The following is a 20,452-nucleotide window of genomic DNA, read 5'->3' on the forward strand; positions in this document are numbered from 1 at the left end:
TATGAATGCAGTGTTCTTATAAAATTTTATATACATGTACACAAACACCAGAAAGCACTTTTTACCTTACATTGTTCAGAGAAAAAAAATCCAATTCGGTTTCTGGATGTAGGCTAGTCTCCAAGACTTATCTTCTTGACAATGTGTGAGCAGCCAAACACAGAGCAATCAAAATTTGTGTCTGTATAAATGCTGAGTTCAGTTGGTGACAGTTACTGCTTTAAGCCAGTCCAGCCATCTTGTTAAGCAGTATATTCTGGTCCTGAGTGTTCATGGGCTCATAGCTGGACAGCTCCAGAGAAAAGGTGGCATTCCCAGAAGTCAAAGTGCGCAGAACAGTTGAGTAACCCTTAAAATAAAATGATAATAATATGAAAATTGTGTTTCAACATAGTCGAATGGTGTATAGTAAGCATTGGGTGAAAGTTAAATTATATTGGCCTTTTTAGAGATTATGTGAACCTGGACCACAAAACCAGTCTTAAGTAGCACAGGTATATTTGTAGCATTAGTCAAAAATACAGTGTATGGGTCAAAATGATCTATTTTTCTTTTATGCCAAAAAATCTTAAGGATATAAGGTAAAGATATCAACAAAATTTGTGTGTGTTCAATGCAGAATTGGCACAGAATTTAAATGCATTTACAATATACTTTAAATATAAACCTAAAATCACCTGTAGGTGGCAGCAAATGACTGCATAAGTGAGTCATTCATTCAACCGATTTGTTCAAATGGCTGGTTGATTCAGTAACAAAACACTGTCATGTGTTACTCTCTGGGTGTGTTTTTTTTTTTGCGATATACTTGATAATGTCTAATCGCATATTGTTTAAACAACAATTACGATATTATCACAATAAATATCGAACATCCCTAGCTATTGACACGTTATGCCATTGTAATATTTTTAGTGAAAGACTCACCATCATCTCAGCCAAAGGTACTGTAGCCAGCAAAACCTTGTTTTCCTGTCGACTTTGGATGTCACATACAGTACCGCGTCGCTGGGCAAGATCTGCAAGCACAGGACTCAAATACTCTTCCCCTACCGTCACTTCCAGAGCCATCACTGGCTCCAAAACCTGCCCCCCAGCCAGCTTCAGAGCCTGAAACAGAAAGACAGCAACTCAAGATCTGGCATTATTTAAAAGTGATTGTGAGAAAAGACACAGGACAGTGTTTGAGTACCTTGAGCATGCAGCGGGACACGCAAGCAGACACCATGGCTGCAGAAGTTCCTGACTCCAAACTTACATGCTGGATAACCGTCTTTACTGCCTGTACAGGAAAACCCAGCACAGGACCTGGAAAGGGAGTTGGGTTACCAACAGCATTTGACTGATAGGGACATCAGATTTATAGACTCAAGTGTACTGCAATACTGTACCAGAAAGATATTGATGTGATGAACGATTCAGGCATAAAAGCTTTAAAGAGAACCCCGGGGATTAAGACTTGCATGGCTTAATATGACGTAAATGATGTCTCCTACTGAAATACATAGCAGAAAACTGATAAAAGACTTATGTTATTTAAGAAAATCCACATAGTTTTATACATATTTTAGACTATGGGGGTGCCATTATTTCAATTATGTAGAATGGCTGCACTCAGTGAGCTACTGCTGCTACCTGTTGCTATTTTTACCGCAACACAACTTAGAAATTAAAATACTAATACGATGCCACATTGTGCGGCTTTTGGATGTAATTTTCAGTCAAAGGGCAACAAGAGAAGTGATAGAAGTCAATAAGAAGAGGTAAAAAGAATGGGAAGATGCCTGTGGACGAATAAAACTTCCTAAAGACCAGTGTCTTTGTTCTCTCCACTTTAGCCCTGATGCCTTTGAGGCTTTTAGTAGACCACAGCTACTGAAAGAGCTTACAAACGGCAGAGACAAGAAATGCTAGATGCTATCCTGGCAGGATGTAATGTTAAACATGCCAATGCCTTTTATAATACTGCAGCCACTGAAGGAGTTTCTCAGCAGAGATTTCACTCTATATCCAGGGTATTTAGACTCCTTGTGGGGCAAATCGATGGTAGGACATTTGGTTTAAGACCACACTTACATCAATCGCCACCTGTAAGATCTTGCAGTAGCTGTGGTCATCATATCAGTATTTTATTTTCACATCATTTACATTATATTAGGCCATACGTGTCATAATACCCAGGGTTCCCTTGAAAGCATCCATTTCTGTTACCTTGGAGGTAGGCGCTCTGAACTCCGTTCTCCACAGCTTCTTTGACATCAGCAGGAAGATGAGTTTTTACTTCCTCCCCAAAAGTCACATCACAGGATGTGCTAGACTCTTCCATCCAAGCATGGACGGCAAGCTCCACTGTAACAACATGCCTCTTGTCTCCCAGAGTACGATCTAACGTGTCTGAAATTATTGTACAAATCATTGGAATTTACTAACACCTAACTACTCAAAATAAATACTGAATAATTTTTTAAAATCCATTTTGACATTACAATTTGTTCTGTGTAGAACTATAGGCGTGTTAGTTTCTTACTATTTCTTTATCTTTTAATATATCCTACCAACCCCAAACTTTTGAACCTATACTTAAACAGGGCATGTGACTGCTCATATATGTTGTTTTCTTTATCACTTTATTGTTTTATGCCTTTTTTCTTTACCATGGACAAAGTCTACTGTAACCATAAGTTGTACTGGACCATAAACACTAAAGAAGACAAACAAATTAACTTTCATTGGGAAGTAGTTCTAGTGTTTCCTCACAAACAAAGTAATATGATTTTAACAAAGGTATGATATCCTATAAAACGTGAGGAGAGAATTTGCACTAGCCTCACCTGTGGCAGTTGCTGATTGGAGGATGGTCTCTCTGTAAGCCACCTGCAAGGGTCCTAAGTGAGTTTCAATGTTGTACTCTCTTCTAATACGGTCATGGATGATCTCAATGTGCAGCTCTCCCATGCCACACAGTATTGTCTGTTCATAAATAAGTGAATATATACAGTGTGGAGCAGGAGAATGAGAAAGTAAGATTGGAAGAGAAGAAGCTGTTGAATAAAGTCATTATTTTTGTTTTCTTTGTGCATAAGAAGCATTCTTGTAGCTTCATAAAATTACGGATGAACCCCTGATGTCCTTGCTACCTTTCTGGGCTTTGAAAGCTCTCAGATTTGATCAAAATATATTAATTTGTGTTTAAAGATGAACAAAGGTTTACAGGTTTGGAATGATATGAGGGTGAGTAAATAATGACTTTTACTTTTGTGTTAAGTATGAACAAGTAAATATTTACCTGTCCTGAATCAGGGTCTGCTCTGACTTTCAGACTGGGGTCTTCTCTCTGCAGGCAGTTGAGCGCATGCTCTAGATCTATTGGACGAATAGTGAGATTTCAGTCTTTTCACTTGCTGCAACCTATTTGAAAAATGAACTGCTGAAGACCTGTTCACAATGTTTTTACCTGCTTGTTTGGCCAGAGTAGGAGGTTCAATGGAGCAGAAGAACACAGGCTCAGGAACCTCCACCCCTGCAAGAGCCAGACTGCTGCTCTCCCTGTGCGAGCTACTCTTGCTCTCTGCTTCCTTCTCAGCCCGACGCACTGCAGCTGCTGCAGAGGCTTTGGAGGAGACGATGGTATCGCCTGTCACAGTCTGAATTAAAAAAAAAAAAAAAGATAGAACATACTATTTTCTCAAGGTGTGAAATGCATGAGATGAAGACTCCAGTCCAGTTCTGGCAAGAAAATAATTGTTAGTCTAGTCTAGTAATACCACTAATAGAAGCCTTTTTTTAAAATCACACAATTATTCGAATACAAGTCACATGATTATTTTCCTTTCAAAGCTGTTCAAACAATCATGTAAACAACATGTACATTTTCTTTGTCTCATCAAAGTTGAGATTACCTGTTTGAGTCCTACTGTGAGCGCAATGTTTCCGGCAGACAAAGAAGGGATTTCTATTTGCTGATCGGCAAAAGGCAAGAGAAGTCGACTCATTCTTTCCCTGAAGCAACAAAAACACAGATAGAGCTTACAATAAAATGAATCTTGGGTCACAACAGCTGCAAAAGTAACAAAAAAAAAAATATATATATATATGTTTTTTTAAAGAAAACTATGATAATCTGGCATTGGACTCATTGGGTCTCATTATATACACTGTCATTCAAAAGTTTAAGATCAGTAGGATTTGTAATGTTTTTTAAGAATTATGTTATGCTCATCAAGGCTGAATTGACTTGATCAAAAATACAGAAAAAAAAGTAATATTGAGAAATATTATTACAGTTTAAAAATTATTTATTCCTGTGATGCAAAGCTGAATTTTCATCAGCCATTACTCCAGTCTTCAGTGCCACATGATCTTTCAAAAATCATTCTAATATGCTGATTTATTATCAATGTTGGAATTGATGTGCTGCTTAATATTTTTTTTTTAACCTGTGATTCTTTTTTCAGGATTCTTTGATGAATCAAAAGTGAAAAAGAACAGCATTTATTCAAAACAGAAATACTTTCTAACAATATGCATTTGCTATTACTTTTTTTTTAGCAATTTAACACATCCTTGGTGAATAAAGGTATTAATTTATTTAAAATAAAAAATAAATAATTTACTGACCACAAACTATTAAATAGTAGTTTATATTGTTACAAAAAAATCTACTTTAAATAAATGCTGTTATTTTTTTACTTTCTTTAACTGTACACAACAGCACAATAAATTACATTTGAAAATATATTATCACATAGCAAATTATTTTATTATTTCTGAAATAATATTTCACAATATTAATGTTTTTTTGGGATTAAATTAATAAATGCAGCTTTGATGAGCATAAGAAACGTCTTTAAAAAATTAAAAATCATACTGATCCCAGACTTTTGAATGGCAGTGTAAGTCTGACATCAAAAGCATAAACCTACGTTCCGTTCCTGTTGATGTTGTACACTGCCGACTGAGCCTTCATGTTTCCTGAATAGATCCTAACAAACACAAGTGGACCCCTCTGTTTGTCATGGACCACTTTGAATGCTAGTGCACACAGATCATCCTTATACCAACGCCTGGACAGACAGAAAGATATATACATTTAATCATAACTTTCTTTATTCTCCTCTACCAAAATGAGTAGACGAGGGGACTGAAAGATGGTGAACTCACACCAGGTCGTGGTTCCTCTCATTGGGGGCAGGGAGGTAAGCAGTAATGGCATCCAGCAGAGGTTGAACCCCTTTGTTTTTCAGAGAGCTTCCACACAACACAGGCACCCCCTTACGAGCTAATGTCACTCTTCTCACCGCTTCCTGCAACTGGATATTCAATTTCAGTTTTGTTTATTCAATAGCCAAATGTATCTGAACCAATAGAGGAAGAAAAATGGAGCACATGTATAGAAAAAACTGTATATTCTTACCTTTCCAGCAGGCACTGCATCAAAGTTTTCACTATACTGTCCCAGCAGCAGCTCCGCAAAATCATCATCTAGATCTGCTACCTGTTTATACCAAAAATTTAACAAAAAAATTAATTTTGTCAGTCATTCACATGGCATTCTTCTAAACCTGTATGACTTCTGTTCTTCTGTGTTTGAAAAAAAAAATGTCTTAGTGTCTATGGGGTCCATTACTGTTGGGACACATTTTTCAGAATATCTTTTGTGTTCCACGGAGAAATAAAGTCATACATAAAAGAGAGTAAATGATTTTGGTGAAGTATCCCTTTAAGAACCTTCTGTACTCAAGATGTGACAAATAGCAATACATTTATCAGTATTTATTCTATTGTTTTCAGATACATTTTTTGTTTCACCTGTTCTATTAAAGTGGTCCTGGCCTCATTGACAGCCTGGAGCACATCTGGGTCATCTGAAGGCTGAAGGACGCTGGTCTCAAAAGCACGACCATCGTATGTCAGAGAGCTCCCCTGCCACGTCATTTTCTGCCTAGTGATCAAGTCCACCAATCCAGTGAAGCCCTTCCCTGAGCCAATGGGCATCTGGAAATAATACCAAATATCCGGAATGAAACTTTTCATTGGTAACTGTATTTGGTTGCTATGTTTAAAAAGGTTACCTGCAGGAGAACAGGGTTGGCCTTTAGTTTAGTCTTTATGCTGTCTATAGAGTATCTCAGGCTAGGAGAAATGAGAGAGAGATTAAACCTCAATGAACTGCAGTCATTCATTCAGATCAATAACACATGCTACTTTTCAGACAATATGTTAAACGATCGTTTAAATTTAAGTGTGAGATTTTGAGAAAAGAGCAGAAAAATGTCTGTGTGTATAACCTAGCTGCAGGCTTGTCCATCTTGTTCAGGAAACACACACATGGGATTTTATGTTTTTCGGCTTGCCGCCACACAGTCATGGTTTGAGCCTGAAATTCATGTCAAAAACACCTTATAAACAATATATAAACATTTAGCCTTTATTAATACAATTGTATTAATAATTAAAATGCATTAATATAATAAAAAAACAAACCTCTACTCCAGCAGAAGCATCAAACACAGCAACCGCTCCATCCAACACCCGTAAAGCTCTCTCAACCTCCAGAGTAAAATCAACATGACCTGAGAAAAGAAAGATAATTGATAATGATTGTACAAAAATATATATTTTCAGAAAGGAATCCATTCTTTTTATTATTTTATGGGTGAGCATACAAGACTTTTGAAAAAAAAAATAAAATAAATAAATTATACACATACACACACACTACTAGTCAAATGTTTTTGGACAGCAAGATTTCTAATGTTTTTTTTTTTTTTTTTAACTGTTCACCAAGCCTGCAATTATTTGATCCAAAACACAGCAAAAGCAGTTATATAGTGAAATATTTTTACTATTCAAAACAACTGCCTTCTATTTGGATATAATTTAAAATGTAATTTATTCCTGTGATCAAAGCTAAATGTTCAGCATAATTACTCCAGTCTTCAATGTCACATGATCCTTTCAGACATCATTCTAATATGCTGAAACATTTATTATTATTACTATTATTATTATTATCAATATTTAAAATAGTTGAGTACTTTTTTTCAGGATTCTTTGATTCAATGATCAGCATTTATCTGAAATAAAAAGCTGTTGTAATATTATACACTACACCATTCAAAAGCTTGGAGTCAGTATAATTATTATTTATTTTTTGGGGGGAAAGAAATTATAGAAATGAATACTTTTATTTAGCAAGGATGCTTTAAATTGATCAAAAACGATGATAAAAGACATCAGAATGTTCTATTCATCACAGAAACCCGAAAAAATTCTTCTCAGCTTTCAACATAATAACAGTAATAATAATATTAATAAAAATAAATGTTTTTGCGGCAGCAAATCAGAATATTAGAATGATTCCTGAGGGGTCATGTGACTGGAGTAATGATGCTAAGAATTCAGCTTTGAACAGGAACAGGAATAATGTACATTTTAAAATATATTAAAGGTCCCATATTGTCAAAATTGAAATTTCCTGGCTTTTTTCATGATAACTGGCCAGGTTATCAACAGGACAATCAGAAGAGAGGCTCATGAATATTAATTAGATGGGCCAAAATCGACCTGTTTTTGACAGAGCTCCTAAAAAAGGAGCTGTAAAAATATATTGAGATTGATTTTGGCACTTATACCGCAAATACATATTCTTAAGGACATCAACAACTAAAATAAACCTCCAGAAATGTGTACAATATGGGACCTTTAAAATCGAAACAGATATTTTAAATAGTAAAACTATTTCAAAATTTGACTGTCTTTGCTGTACTTTGGATCAAATAAATGCAGGTTTGGTGACTAAAAGAGACTTAGTCTTCTACTTGAAATTTTACTCTCTTTTGACAGGTAGTGTATATTTGGTAGAGTGTCTCTTGTCCTGTAATGAATACATCAATATTTATTTGAATTTAAATAAGTGAGTGTGTGGACACATGTGTACCTGGTGTGTCTATGAGATTAATCCTGTGATCCTTCCAGTCAAAGGTAACAGCAGCTGACTGGATGGTGATTCCTCTCTCCCTCTCCTGAGCCATGTAATCAGTTACAGTGTCACCGTCATCCACATCTAAACAACACCAATCACAAAGACACTTATATCATACAAACCAAATACACATAATTATTAAAGAATGTGCATTAAACTGCTCAAATATGTACTACAATATTATTTATTTATTTAGCTTTTTTTATTTTCAGTTTAGAGTTAAATTCAAATTTTATGGGTTGAAATTATACATTTTTCTTCTATGCCAAAAATCATTGAATAAATCATGTTACATGAAGATATGTTGTAAATATCCTACCTTAAATATATCAAAACTTCATTTTTGATTAGTAATATGCATTGCTAAGAACTCCATTTGGACAACTTTAAAGACGATTTTCTTAATATTTTGATTTTTTTGAACACTCAGATTCCAGATATTTAAATATTTGTTTCTCGGTCAAATATAGGCTTATCCTAACAAACCATACATCAATGGGAAGCTTAATTATTCAGCTTTCAGATTTTAATTTTACAAAATTGATCCTTATGACTGGTTTTGTGGTTCAGGGTTACATTTTTTTTTTTCTACTTAGCATTAGTTTTATTTCAGATTTTGTTATTTTAGTACTTTAACTTAAAATTAGATAATTTCAGTTGTAAAGGCAACTTTTTTAAATTTAACTTTTTCATCTAATATTTATTTCAGCTGAATTTATTTCATAATATTACATTGATTCAATATATTACTTAACTAATATTATCATAATTATTTAAAATTATTCAGCTTTATTTCAATGAATGATAAGATATTCTTTCACTGTTTTTTTTTCTAAATGTCACCTCACCTCCGAGAGCCCTTGTGTAGCCAGAATAGTACAGCATTCTCTCTGTCGTGGTGGTCTTCCCTGCATCTATATGTGCCATGATGCCTATGTTACGAATTCTGACCAAGAACATAATATAAACAATTGGTGTTAACAGACCATATTCTTATATGCTTAAGAGTAAAATACACTCACACTTTAATAAAAAAAGAAGCTACAACAGTTTTAATACAATAACCGTAGAATCTGTTCATACTATTTAATCTATTAAACCATTTAACCATACTAATAAGAAGTCACCCGTGGTTTTCTTGTAATCACAAGTGCCTTACTGCACATATATAACACACTTAAACTGTGATACCATGCAAAAACAATACTATTTTTAAATGTGCTGTCACATCTTACTTTGAGATGTCAGGGTTGACCACAGCTCTAGGTGATTTCACCTCATCTGAAGGAAAAAATGCTAACTGTAAGTCTCTAATCTAAAACTACAAAATATGTAGAAATTTGTAATTGTCGACTACTGTCCTTCACCTCGATAGAAGCTGTAATTTCTATTCCACATCACTCTGCATCTGCATGTCTGTGAGGATTTGGTCATCAGCTGCCAGATGCTCTGAAAGGGAATGAATGATGCTATGCTGGTTCTGTTTATCACAGTTCAATCACACACTGGTAAACTACTTTACCATTGGTAACCTTAGCAAATGCTGTAAAACGCCAACACAAGTGTATGCGATGTATATTTAAAATAGTTTCAGAATCTCTTTAAAAACAGTGGTGGCTTTACTGTAGTATCCATGATATTTTAGAGGAAGGTATTGCTATCATAGTAAATTACAACACAGTCAATGACAAATGCCTGCACATCTGATACATTTAACACAGATAAGCAATAGCACAAACTTACCCCTCTGAGGATGGGGAACGTTACACTTAAATTCATTTTTGAGGTGGAACGTTTGATTCAAGAATTTAAAGCTTTAGTTGTACAGTACGAAACATGACTGCTGTGCTTGTTCAAAGTCAAGTTGAGTTCAGACTGGACATTTAAGTCATCTTAACGCTTGGAAGGAGATGTCAAATCTCAATGACGACACGATAAAGTAAACATCTGAAACTAACTAGTTTCGTTTTCTTTTCGCACTGACAGCATGTTAAACACAATTAACTGGTAGCTGTCAAACGCTTTTTAGAATCATACCAGTCGGTGACAGTTTTTGAACGCACACGTTTTGGTGCATCTGTAAAAAAAGTCCGCTAGAAACATGAATGAACGGTAAGGTGTACCGGGGCTAACCCGTCGAATAAACATTAATTATGAAGTTACGTTTTTAAATTGATATACATATTTTATATATAAATATTTTTCTCAATTATATAAAAGTTAACGTACTCCAATATCCTTTATGTGTACGTAAATGACAAGAAATAAGAGTAATAACAGGTGATTGCTACCGTTAATACAGATGTGATCTGGGAAAAGTTTTTGTTTGTTGTTAAAATTTGTTTGTTTGTTTATTTGGTGAGGGTGCAGGTTCATTTGTCACGTAATTTTTTAGCGAACACTTAGATAAATGACATGCTGTGCTTTACTATTTTTTTCCCAGTAGGGGGAAACACAGTCCATGATGAAGACACACAAACCTTTGCAACTGACTATATAACAGCACTCACAACTAACCATTTCATATACAATTGCTGGTAATACGGAACTTTTTAATCAGTCTGTGTTAGCTCTATTTGTTATTTACAAAGGTCAGTGTTACACGATATGTTTGGTAAATTTCCCTTTTGTGTCAATATGTTGTCCCTCAGGCAGAATGAAGAGAAAGCACAGCAAATTACAGTCGACAGAGTGACAGTACCTGCTGTTTAACTGTGTGAAGGAGGTAAAAATGAGTTTTTAGTACTGTTTCACATATATAGATAAGCTGTATGAAGAACTGAGATGTGGGTGAGAACAAGGACACTTTTGTGATCTGTAATGCAGAAGTTTAATGAGGAAGTGAACCGGACGACTGAGTTTACTCTTATGAAAAGGTCCTCTTTACTATCATTATTTTGGAAAAGCCCCAAAATAACTTCTGTTTTTCAAATGTTAACAAAAAGGGTTAAGTGAAGTGGTTTACAAAACCTTGTTTTGGGAGCAAAAGTATGAATACATGTTTGAGTTCCTTTAATTGAGTTTTCATTCTCATCTTGCAAGCTTACACTGTTTGAAAAATCACCTGACAGCATAAAACTGTGTGGCACAAACAAACCCTAGATGTAATATCTTCTTGTGAATCATACCCACAATCATAGCCAATTTTTAAACACATGGTTGACTTCACATGAGAGTTATTTGTGTGTGCATGCATGTGGGTTATCATGGCTTCCGTCTTCTTTGTACATCTATGTGGTTTCCATTTTAACTGCATGAACTTTATAGACTACACAGCAAACACCTTATACAAGAGACAGCTTAAACCATATTAAAGACTAACCTTTGTGCTGGACTAAGTTATTACTGATTTGTTTTACATTGGAAAAGTACTTATCTGAAGGGTGATGAAGGATTTCTATTGTGTTTACATAATGGTTTTTAATTACACTATCATTTAACTACACTATCCTTAAAGGAGTAGTTCACTTTCAGAACAAACATTTACAGATAATGTACTCACTCCCTTGTCATCCAAGATGTTCATGTCTTTCTTTCTTCATTCGTAAAGAAATTATGTTTTTTTTTTGAGGAAAACATTTCAGGATTTCTCTTCATATAATGGACTTCTATGGTGCCCCCGAGTTTGAACTTCCAAAATGCAGTTTAAATGCAGCTTCAAAGGGCTCTAAATGGGTTCTTGATCACAGCCGAGGAAGAAGGGTCTTATCTAGCGAAATTATGTTATTTTCTAAAAAAAAAAATTACAATTTATATACTTTTTAATCTCTACACAGAGTACACACAGAGCTATAGATAATACGAGCATTTGAGGTTAAACAGTATATAAATTCTAATTTTCTTTTTTAGAAAATAACCAATCGTTTTGCTAGATAAGACCCTTCTTTCCTCGGCTCTGATCGTTTAGAGCCATTTGAAGCTGCATTTTGGAAGTTCAAACGCAGGGGCACCATAAAAGTCCATTATATGGAGAGAAATGTTTTCCTCAAAAAGCTATTTCCTTACGACTGAAGAAAGACAGAAATGAACATCTTGGATGACAAGGGGGTGAGTACATTATCTGTAAAATTTTGTTCTGAAAGCGAACTACTCCTTTAAATATTTGAAGTCAGTAAGATATTGTTTGTACAGTTTGTACATTAATATAGTAAAATATTACAATTTAAAATGTGTTTTCTATTTTTAAATGTAATATGTTCCTGTGATGCAAAGCTGAATTCTCAGCATCATTACTCCAGACTTCAGTGTCACATGATCCTTCAGCAATCATTCTAATATGCTCATTTGGTGCTCAAGAAGCGTTTATTATTATTATTATTATTATTGTCAAAAACAGCTGTGCTGCTTAATATTTTTGTGGAAACCATGATACATTCATTTCATGATTGTGACGAACAGAAAGTTAAAAATAGCAGCATTAATTAAAATAGAAATCTTGTGTAACATCGTGTCTTTACTGTCACTTTTGATTAATGCATCCTTGTTGAATAAAATTGATAAATAAATCTTACTGACCACACATTTCCTAACACATACAGACTCTAATCTCAAAGTAAAAACTTTTAGTTTTTTTTTTTTAATTATGAAAGATTGTAAGAACATACCCACTTTCACAAATTAGGACATAGCTGAATGTCCCCAAACATTTTGCACAATTCTGGAGGACAGTTATATCTAAGTACACACACACACACACACACACACACACACACACACACACACACACACACAAAATCAGAGACATAAAGAAAAGAGCTCCACTAATAGTTCAGGTGTAACAGTAGGGTATTTACTTCCTTTGGTGTTTGCCAAAAAAAGAAAGTTTACAAATGCCTCTGCTAATTAATATGCTGACAGAAAACTCTTAAGAATTCTAGTAACCCATTAAAAATGCATTTCTAATAAATAGCGATACAGTGAAGCCCTCAATTCACACTTCACTGATTTAAAAAGGAAAGTAAAAGCATGTCAATGAGAAACTTGAGCAGAGGCACAGAAATAAAACCTATAAAACATGACATGTGACAGAAACAAAAGTTGCTTTGTTTACAGATAAAGTCTGAAATGGAAGTGAAAGCCACACCTGCTACTGCTGACTGATGTCATGTTATTATCTTAATCTTTAAAAAAAAAAAACAGACAAAACAAAACTCTTGAGATCACTTCATTTTCCTTACATAGCACATCTTACAGAAAGAAAACTTGATGAGGCTAGTGGAAAATAAAAGAGGACAAAAGCACTACTGGAATATTTGTATCAGAGCTGCACAACATGGGTTAAAACATGACAAGATTTCCAAGGACTCCACCACACGACGACATTCTTGGAATGTCTCAAAATACGACTCAGCAGAATATAAATTCCAAGCACACGCACACACACGCAAAATCTGTTTCAAAGATGCTTCACTCAATCTTCACAAAAAAAAAAATCAATCTCTGCTACATCAAACTGAGTGAGGCACTTGGAAAGAGCGGTTTCAAACTAATCGGCTATAGTGGCTAAAACCAACCCTGCTGTGGATCTAAAACGCAACGATCAGCGACACATCTTTCCTACAACATCGTCCCCAGTTTAAGCAGGAGAATTTATAAAAGCATATCCTAAAAGTGTGATTCAAAGCATATCTGCACAATATGTGTATACTTAACAGTTAATGTGCTTATACAGTACAGAAATGTTACAGACTACAGTCATTTGGACACATACAAACAGGTTAAAAAGAACGGAGTCTGACTGGAAAGGACGAGCAAAGAAAGTTTGTGGAAAGAATAGTCGTCCCTTTTTGCCTCCCTCACTTAAAATCCCAGCGCCTTCCTGTACAGAAATGTTACAAAGGAAATCCTGCATTTAGAAGCAGAACAAGCTAAATGAAAAGCTTTTTCATGGCTGAGCATTAACTAAATCTTAAAAGAGCCTCACGCACATCTACAGTGTCACACACTATAGGACACGGTGTTAGCATAAGATAAAAAACGCTTCAAGCGAATACGACTCGACTGGCAAACATGAACGTACTAAAATGAAAAAATAAAATCACACATTAACGGGGAAGACGAAAAATCTTAATTCTCAATCTTAGTTCTTAAAATCTGCCTTGCAAGCTAAAATTGTGTCATCCCGTACATCCTATTCTTAGTACACTTGCAGTGTTACACACTAAACTTCACTAGTACTGCACCCACAGGATTTGTGCTTGTAAACTATTCAAAAACACCTTTTTTCATATAAATATATACATTTGTTTACTTATAAAAAGCTACTTTGCGTTTTGACTTCTTCACAGCAAATATATAGACATCTTTCACTTTTTTTCTTCATTTTGTCCGTCTGTGAACTAAGATTTTTCCCTGGATCTTGGCAAAAAGATTCTAGGTAAGGCTATAGAAACCTAGCCCCTAATGTTAAATGGGCGGGATTTGCGAATGCAGGGATGCCAATCAAATCCATCTCCACTGGTCTATGGCAGGCTGGTGATGTCACGCTTGGGTGGGGGTCCATCGGGTTTACAGCTGGACCCGTTAGCTTTGTCTTCAAACATCATAACCCTGTGTGAGAGAAGAGAGAACATTCATTAAGTCATTAGTAAAAAGCTAATTTCATTTGAACCATCAAATCAAAAATATTTCACAACTGGGGTATAGATATATACTAGGGGTGGGCATAGATTCATTTTTTTAATCTAGATTAAATCTTGGAATTAATCTAGATTAATCTAGATTAAAATGGCTAATTTGAATTCTGCTGAAGGCATTTTCAGAATATGTGTGCTACTTAAATAATGACTAAAAGTAGGGATGCACCGATACGAATCGGCCGATCATGCTTGCGCGTTTTGTCAGTAAAGCCGTTTCTGTAATCAGCGGTAAATGCCATCAGGTGCGTGATTTCACGTTGAGCCGTATATACTACACACAGCCGTTGTTTACCGACGAGCTGCGCAAATCAATGTTCATTATCAGTGTGAATGTGCGCAGCTCGTCAGTGAACAACGGCTGTGTGTAGTATATACGGCTCAACGTGAAATCACGCACCTGATGGCATTTACCGCTGATTACAGAACCGGCTTTACTGACAAAACGCGCAAGTGATCGGCCGATACGGATCGGAGCATCCCTAACTAAAAGTCTTTGAGAACGGGTTTCTCAAGTCAGGTGGCGCATTAGACCAGGGGCTCATCTCCTGTTTCCAAAATGCATCATAAACTGCTTGACAATTGCATTTACAACATAATTAACTATACAAACTTGTGTAACCAAGTACTTCTGCGCAAAAGGCTGCACGACGTGCGCGTTGCCGTTAAATACACAGACGCGCACATGTATGGATTTCTGCGTGCATAGTCTTCGATTAAACTGCGTTGCTTTTAGAAGCGTCAATTCAGTTGTTGCATATAGTTTAATGTCTTTATTTCGGGATTATCAAAGTAAATTATAACTCAAATTTGAGATTTTACTGGGGCACAGCAGATTTTCACTGGGGCACGTGCCCCAGTAAAAAGGGTCTAGCAACGCACGCACCTGCCCTGAAGCGGCTTCATAACTGCATCCATGTTTGCACGTCTCACTTGATGTGGTAATTTCACAGAAGTTGAAGACTCTTTCTCGCCCCCTACAGTGCAATTCGACTAGGTATACGTCATCCGCGCTAAAATATCAAGGTGAAAGTCATCATAGCTTACGTAGTTTAGACCCAGCTCCCAACCCAACTTTGAGAATAGATTAACGGCGATATTTTTTTTATCGCCTGATAAGAGTCTCACGTTAACGCAGCACGTTAACGCCGATAACGGCCCACCACTAATATATACACTATATTGCCAAAAGCATTGGGACACCCCGTTCTAATAAACAGGTTTGACTACTGTGGTAATTTCCATGGGTACAAATCCTAATGTTTAAGCATATAATGATATTCTTGGGGATTGTGTTCTTCTAATTTAATAGCAACAGCTTTGACAGGACCCTTTTCTATTTTAACATCACAATGCCTCTGTGTATAAGGCAAGGTTCAAACAAAAATGATTGATTAAGTCAGTGTGGAAGAACTTGACTGGTCTGCAGAAAGCAAAGTCCTAACCCCAGCTCAACATCTCTGGAGTGACTTTAAATGCAGACTTTGGTGTTTGGTGAAAATGCAGTTTTTGGCGCAATGTCTTGTAAATATGGGTATAGTCATTTTTGACACTTCCAAAATGGTTGCAACAGAGATGGAAATACAATTTTTAAACATGAATCGTTTCTATCTTTGCCATAGTTTTGGAAGTGCCTTTTTCTGTTTTAAAGAAGGGGTGTACCAATACTTTTGTCCATATAGTGTATGTACAAGTCATTTGTGTTTGGTGATGAGTTTTTGGCTCAAGGTCTGCATTTAAAGTCACACCAGAGGTGTTCAGCTGAGATTAGGAATTTGCTTTCTGCAGACCAGTCAAGTTCTTCCACACTGACTAAATCAATCACTTTTTGAACCTTGCCTTATACACAGAGGCATTGACATGTTAGAATTGAGGAGGGTCCTGTCAAAACTGTTGCACACAAAATTAGAAGCACACAATCCCCTAGAATATCATTATATGCTTAAACATAAAAAGTTGTACTCATGGAAATTACTAAATTAGTCAAACCTGTTCATTAGAAGGGGGTCTCTCAATACTTTTGGCAATATAGTGTATATCAGGGGTTCCCAACCTTTTTTACCCCGGGGCCCCCCTCCTTCTCCGGTCAATTTTGCAAGGCCCCCTATGCCTGACACGTCCTACTGTACTTCGCAGTAAAGAGAAAAGTATTTATTTTTAAACCTTTTTTATTAACCAAAACATTTGTTTTGGCTTATTATTATTCTACTGCATGTTATATATATATAAAAAAACCTTCAAAATTCAAACAAACTTTAAATTAAAACTTTATATATTTATATACAGATTTAAAACTCCTGAATTCTTTACTTTAGACATTCTTTACAACTTCAGAGTACTTTTTCTTAAGTAAGTGAACCTGCCGTACAACAGGGAGATACCAAAAGACCACTAAACCTATCCCTTTGAACTTGACTGACTAAATAGCTACTGTTTGTATCCAACCAAAAAAATAATACATGAATTCAAACTACAGCAAATACATTCAAAATTAGTTGAAACACATCGATGTGAAGGTTCGACGAAGACGGGATCACTGAACTCTGTCAGTGCGTGCCTGATGCTCATAAACACCGAGCCTCACTCCTCTTCTAATGGGTGAGCATCCATTATAAAACACTCACAGGACAATAATTTGGACAACTAGGAAATTTCACGCAAAAACACGATAGGGATCAGAACCCCGAAAACGCGCATAGTTTGTGAATCAATTGTGGACTTATGCGTGTCTAATGTACGACTCTGATTTACACAAGTGTTATTCATTTGGCACGCGCAAGTTCACTATTATACTAATCTCCTTTACCTTTAAATTAGCACGACGGTTTGCTTCATGCATGAAGCCGAGAGATGTAACATTAGTTTGCGAACAGCGTTTCACTTGGAAGTTTGGAAGCGCCATTCAGTCAGTGCGATGAGGCTTGCTGCGGTGAGTCTGAAGCAATAAACACGAGAGAGGCTGTGCTTTTATTATTTTCATTTAGCACATTAATAATGAAATTAAACAATATGATAATATTTAAATTAATTTTAAGAAATTTTGCAGCTCCCCTGGAGGATCACTAAGGCCCCCTAGTGGGTCGCGAAATGCTGGTCTTTTAGAGTTAAAAAGAGAGAACAGTGATGGTGCAGAACTGCTGAGTGATCTATTCAGACCATGTGACTTTCTGTTTCAGGTAAACCTTGACAAATCTCTCATAAGCCCTTAATAAGCCCTAAAGGCCTTTTCACACCAAGGGTGATAACTATAAAGATAGTGATAAACATATGTGACCCTGGACCACAAAACCAGTCTTAAGTCGCTGGGGTATATTTGTAGCAATAGCCAAAAATACATTGTATGGGTCAAAATTATTGATTTTTCTTTTGTCAAAAATCATTAGGAAATTAAGTAAAGATCATGTTACATTAAGATTTTTTGTAAAATTCCTACTGTAAACCTATCAAAATGTAATTTTTGATTAGTAATATGCATTGTTAAGAACTTAATTTGGACAACTTTAAAGGTGATTTTCTCAGTATTTTGATTTTTTTGCACCCTTAGATTCCAGATTTTCAAATAGATGTATCTCAGCCAAATATTGTCCTATCCTAAAAAACTATACATCAATAGAAAGCTTATTTATTGAGCTTTCATATGATGTATATATCTCAGTTTTGTCAAATTTAACCTTATGACTGGTTTTGTGGTCCAGGGTCACATATAGTTCTAAAAAATAAATTGTTCTATAGTTCTAAAAAAGAAAAAAAGAAAAACACCACAGCTATAAAGATAAAGGCACAGGGAAACAATATCACTGGAATCACTTTCAGAATTATTTTTTTTACAGCTGATGAATGATAAAAACATTGGGAAAAACACACAATCAGAATCAATCCTGCTATAACAAGCTCTAAAAAAATTAAAGTGGCAGACAAGCGCGCGCTTAAAATAAACAGACGATATCGTCTGCTGGTGTGGACACTTATATAATTATCATTCTTGGTGTGAACAGGCCTTAACTCACCTAACAGCTAGTCACAAATCACCTGTTCACAATCTGTAGAATACAAACAGATGGAAGATGCACATCTCTGCAAACTAATAATAAATCAGTATGTGTCTGTACCATAATTCTGACACCGCCTGTTATTAAAGACATCCAGCACAGCATGAAATTAAACAATCTCCATCTGCATCACAGCCAAGAACCACACATTTAGTAACAGTGGTTATGATTAGTTCTGTTTGCAAAAGCAAAGCACCAGACAACTTTAACACACAACTTAGTTACGCAAAGGAATCATGCCACAAATTGTGTAATTACTTTTCAAAATGTTCAGACAAACCAACTTCTGCCTGGTGTATTATAAAATGAGTAAAAAGAAGTCATCTATCAAAACTAACGTCATGTCCATGGACTGTTGCCTGAAAATCTGATGCACATGACGCTCAAAACTGTAAACACTTTAGAAGTTTCAAAGTCATCATCTGATTAGTTGAATTCTATAGAATTTCTGGGAGACGTGTGTGACGCGTTCTTTAACGTAGTGCCTGAATCAAAGATGTTTGCAATTGCGACGATGAGCTCGTCAGGATCAACTAAACGCTGAGTTTTTTTTTTTCAAAAGTATGTGAAATATGTAAAGTTAGTGGCATAGACTCTTTACCACACTGGCCTGTTATTGTGGGGACATTTCCACGCCCCTAAAAGACACTGCACAAAACAAAACGTGACTGGCTACTTTACCCGTCAGTCAAATGGCCTCCTGGGCGGGCCTTGGCCATTCAAAGCAGCCAAGGTTGTCAGACCTTCTGCCATCAGTCTGAAAGTCTGGCTATGCGAGACTAGTGTTTTCCTAACTCTACAATTCCACTAAACATTGCCTGTGTTCTTCACCATGTCTTCTCTCATAACCACAATCATATCTGGTTTATTTTCACTCTTGGGTGATCCTACATAAACTATGACACCTGCAATGACTGTTCAACTACTATGTTCTATGTCGTCAAATGTGAGTACTTTGTGTGCGAGAGACTTTAAAACTCTAGACTGTGTGTCCATTCAAAAGCCATGTGAAAAATGGTTAAAGATGTTTTCAATGAATCATGAAACTTGGCACAAACTAGTGTTTGTCGCAAACAAAACAACCCAATTTTCTTTTCCAAACTACAGCCATGTTTTTCACAAAAAAAGGCAAAAAAGAAAAGAAAACAGGAAGTTGAAGGTTTTGTTTATCGCTTCCACCGAGACTAGGGAGGTGATTAGTGGTACCAGTGCCAACTTGGACAACGTCCACACTTCTGTCATTGACAGCCATAATTAGGGGATAACTGCATCTCCTGCCCCACCCAAGAAAATGTGTGGTGTTATGTCATTGTATATACAAGTGTGTATATACAAAACCGGATCATTAAAAAATCTTATGACATCATTTGATGATTTATTTTAAACATTTTAAATGCTTATTTAGTAGTGAAAAGCCAGTTTTTCATGCAAGAATAAGACAATGTACAAAAAAAGTAAAACTTACATGGCTGACCTACACTGCCAGTCAAAGGTTTTGAACAGTAAGATTTTCAATGTTTCTTAAAGAAGTATCTTCTGCTCACCAAGTCTGCATTTATTCGATCCAAAGTACAGCAAAAACAGTAAAATTGTGAAATATTTTTACTATTTAAAAGGACCATTTCTATTTGAATATATTTTAAAATGTGATTTATTCCTGTGATTTCAAAGCAAAATTTTTAGCATCATTACCCCAGTCACACGATCCTTCAGAAATCTTTCTAATATTCTGATTTACTGCTCAAAAAACATTTATTATTATTATTATTATGTTGAAAACAGCT

At 35.7% G+C, this 20,452-nt stretch overlaps 2 protein-coding genes across 2 annotated transcripts in view; both read right to left on the minus strand.

Annotated features, from left to right (window-relative positions):
• Positions 1–6: 6 nt before the first annotated feature.
• Positions 7–10,032, minus strand: gfm2 (GTP dependent ribosome recycling factor mitochondrial 2). The gene is made up of 20 exons (XM_073839691.1): positions 9,728–10,032; positions 9,352–9,433; positions 9,220–9,265; positions 8,833–8,930; positions 7,940–8,065; positions 6,484–6,572; positions 6,288–6,376; positions 6,072–6,132; positions 5,809–5,994; positions 5,414–5,494; positions 5,161–5,309; positions 4,923–5,063; positions 3,900–3,999; positions 3,455–3,644; positions 3,287–3,363; positions 2,832–2,970; positions 2,212–2,394; positions 1,193–1,308; positions 928–1,110; positions 7–349 (listed from the first exon to the last, which is right to left on the minus strand). The coding sequence occupies exons 1-20, from the start codon at positions 9,761–9,763 to the stop codon at positions 221–223; spliced, it is 2,301 nt and encodes a 766-aa protein (XP_073695792.1). The 5' UTR covers positions 9,764–10,032; the 3' UTR covers positions 7–220.
• Positions 10,033–12,751: 2,719 nt separating this feature from the next.
• Positions 12,752–20,452, minus strand: part of aif1l (allograft inflammatory factor 1-like) — a 26,575-nt gene continuing 18,874 nt past the window's right edge. Inside the window, exon 6 of the mRNA XM_073840510.1 lies at positions 12,752–14,533. Within this exon, the coding sequence (XP_073696611.1) occupies positions 14,446–14,533 (88 nt within the window). The 3' untranslated portion in view covers positions 12,752–14,445. The remainder of the gene's footprint in view (positions 14,534–20,452) is intronic.

This window comes from Garra rufa, chromosome 5 (genome assembly GCF_049309525.1).
Source record: "Garra rufa chromosome 5, GarRuf1.0, whole genome shotgun sequence".
NCBI classification, from domain to species: Eukaryota; Metazoa; Chordata; class Actinopteri; order Cypriniformes; family Cyprinidae; genus Garra; species Garra rufa.

What these genes read in the sequence shown, in the direction of transcription:
- gfm2 (XM_073839691.1), bottom strand. Translation starts at nt 9,763, where the DNA reads ATGAATTTAAGTGTAACGTTCCCCATCCTCAGAGGG. An exon ending in GAGAGGAACCACGACCTGGT is followed by an intron (nt 5,064 to 5,160) that starts GTGAGTTCACCA and finishes CTGTCTGTCCAG; the next exon opens with GCGTTGGTATAAGGATGATC. An exon ending in AACATCAACAGGAACGGAAC is followed by an intron (nt 4,000 to 4,922) that starts GTAGGTTTATGC and finishes TTGTTGCTTCAG; the next exon opens with GGAAAGAATGAGTCGACTTC.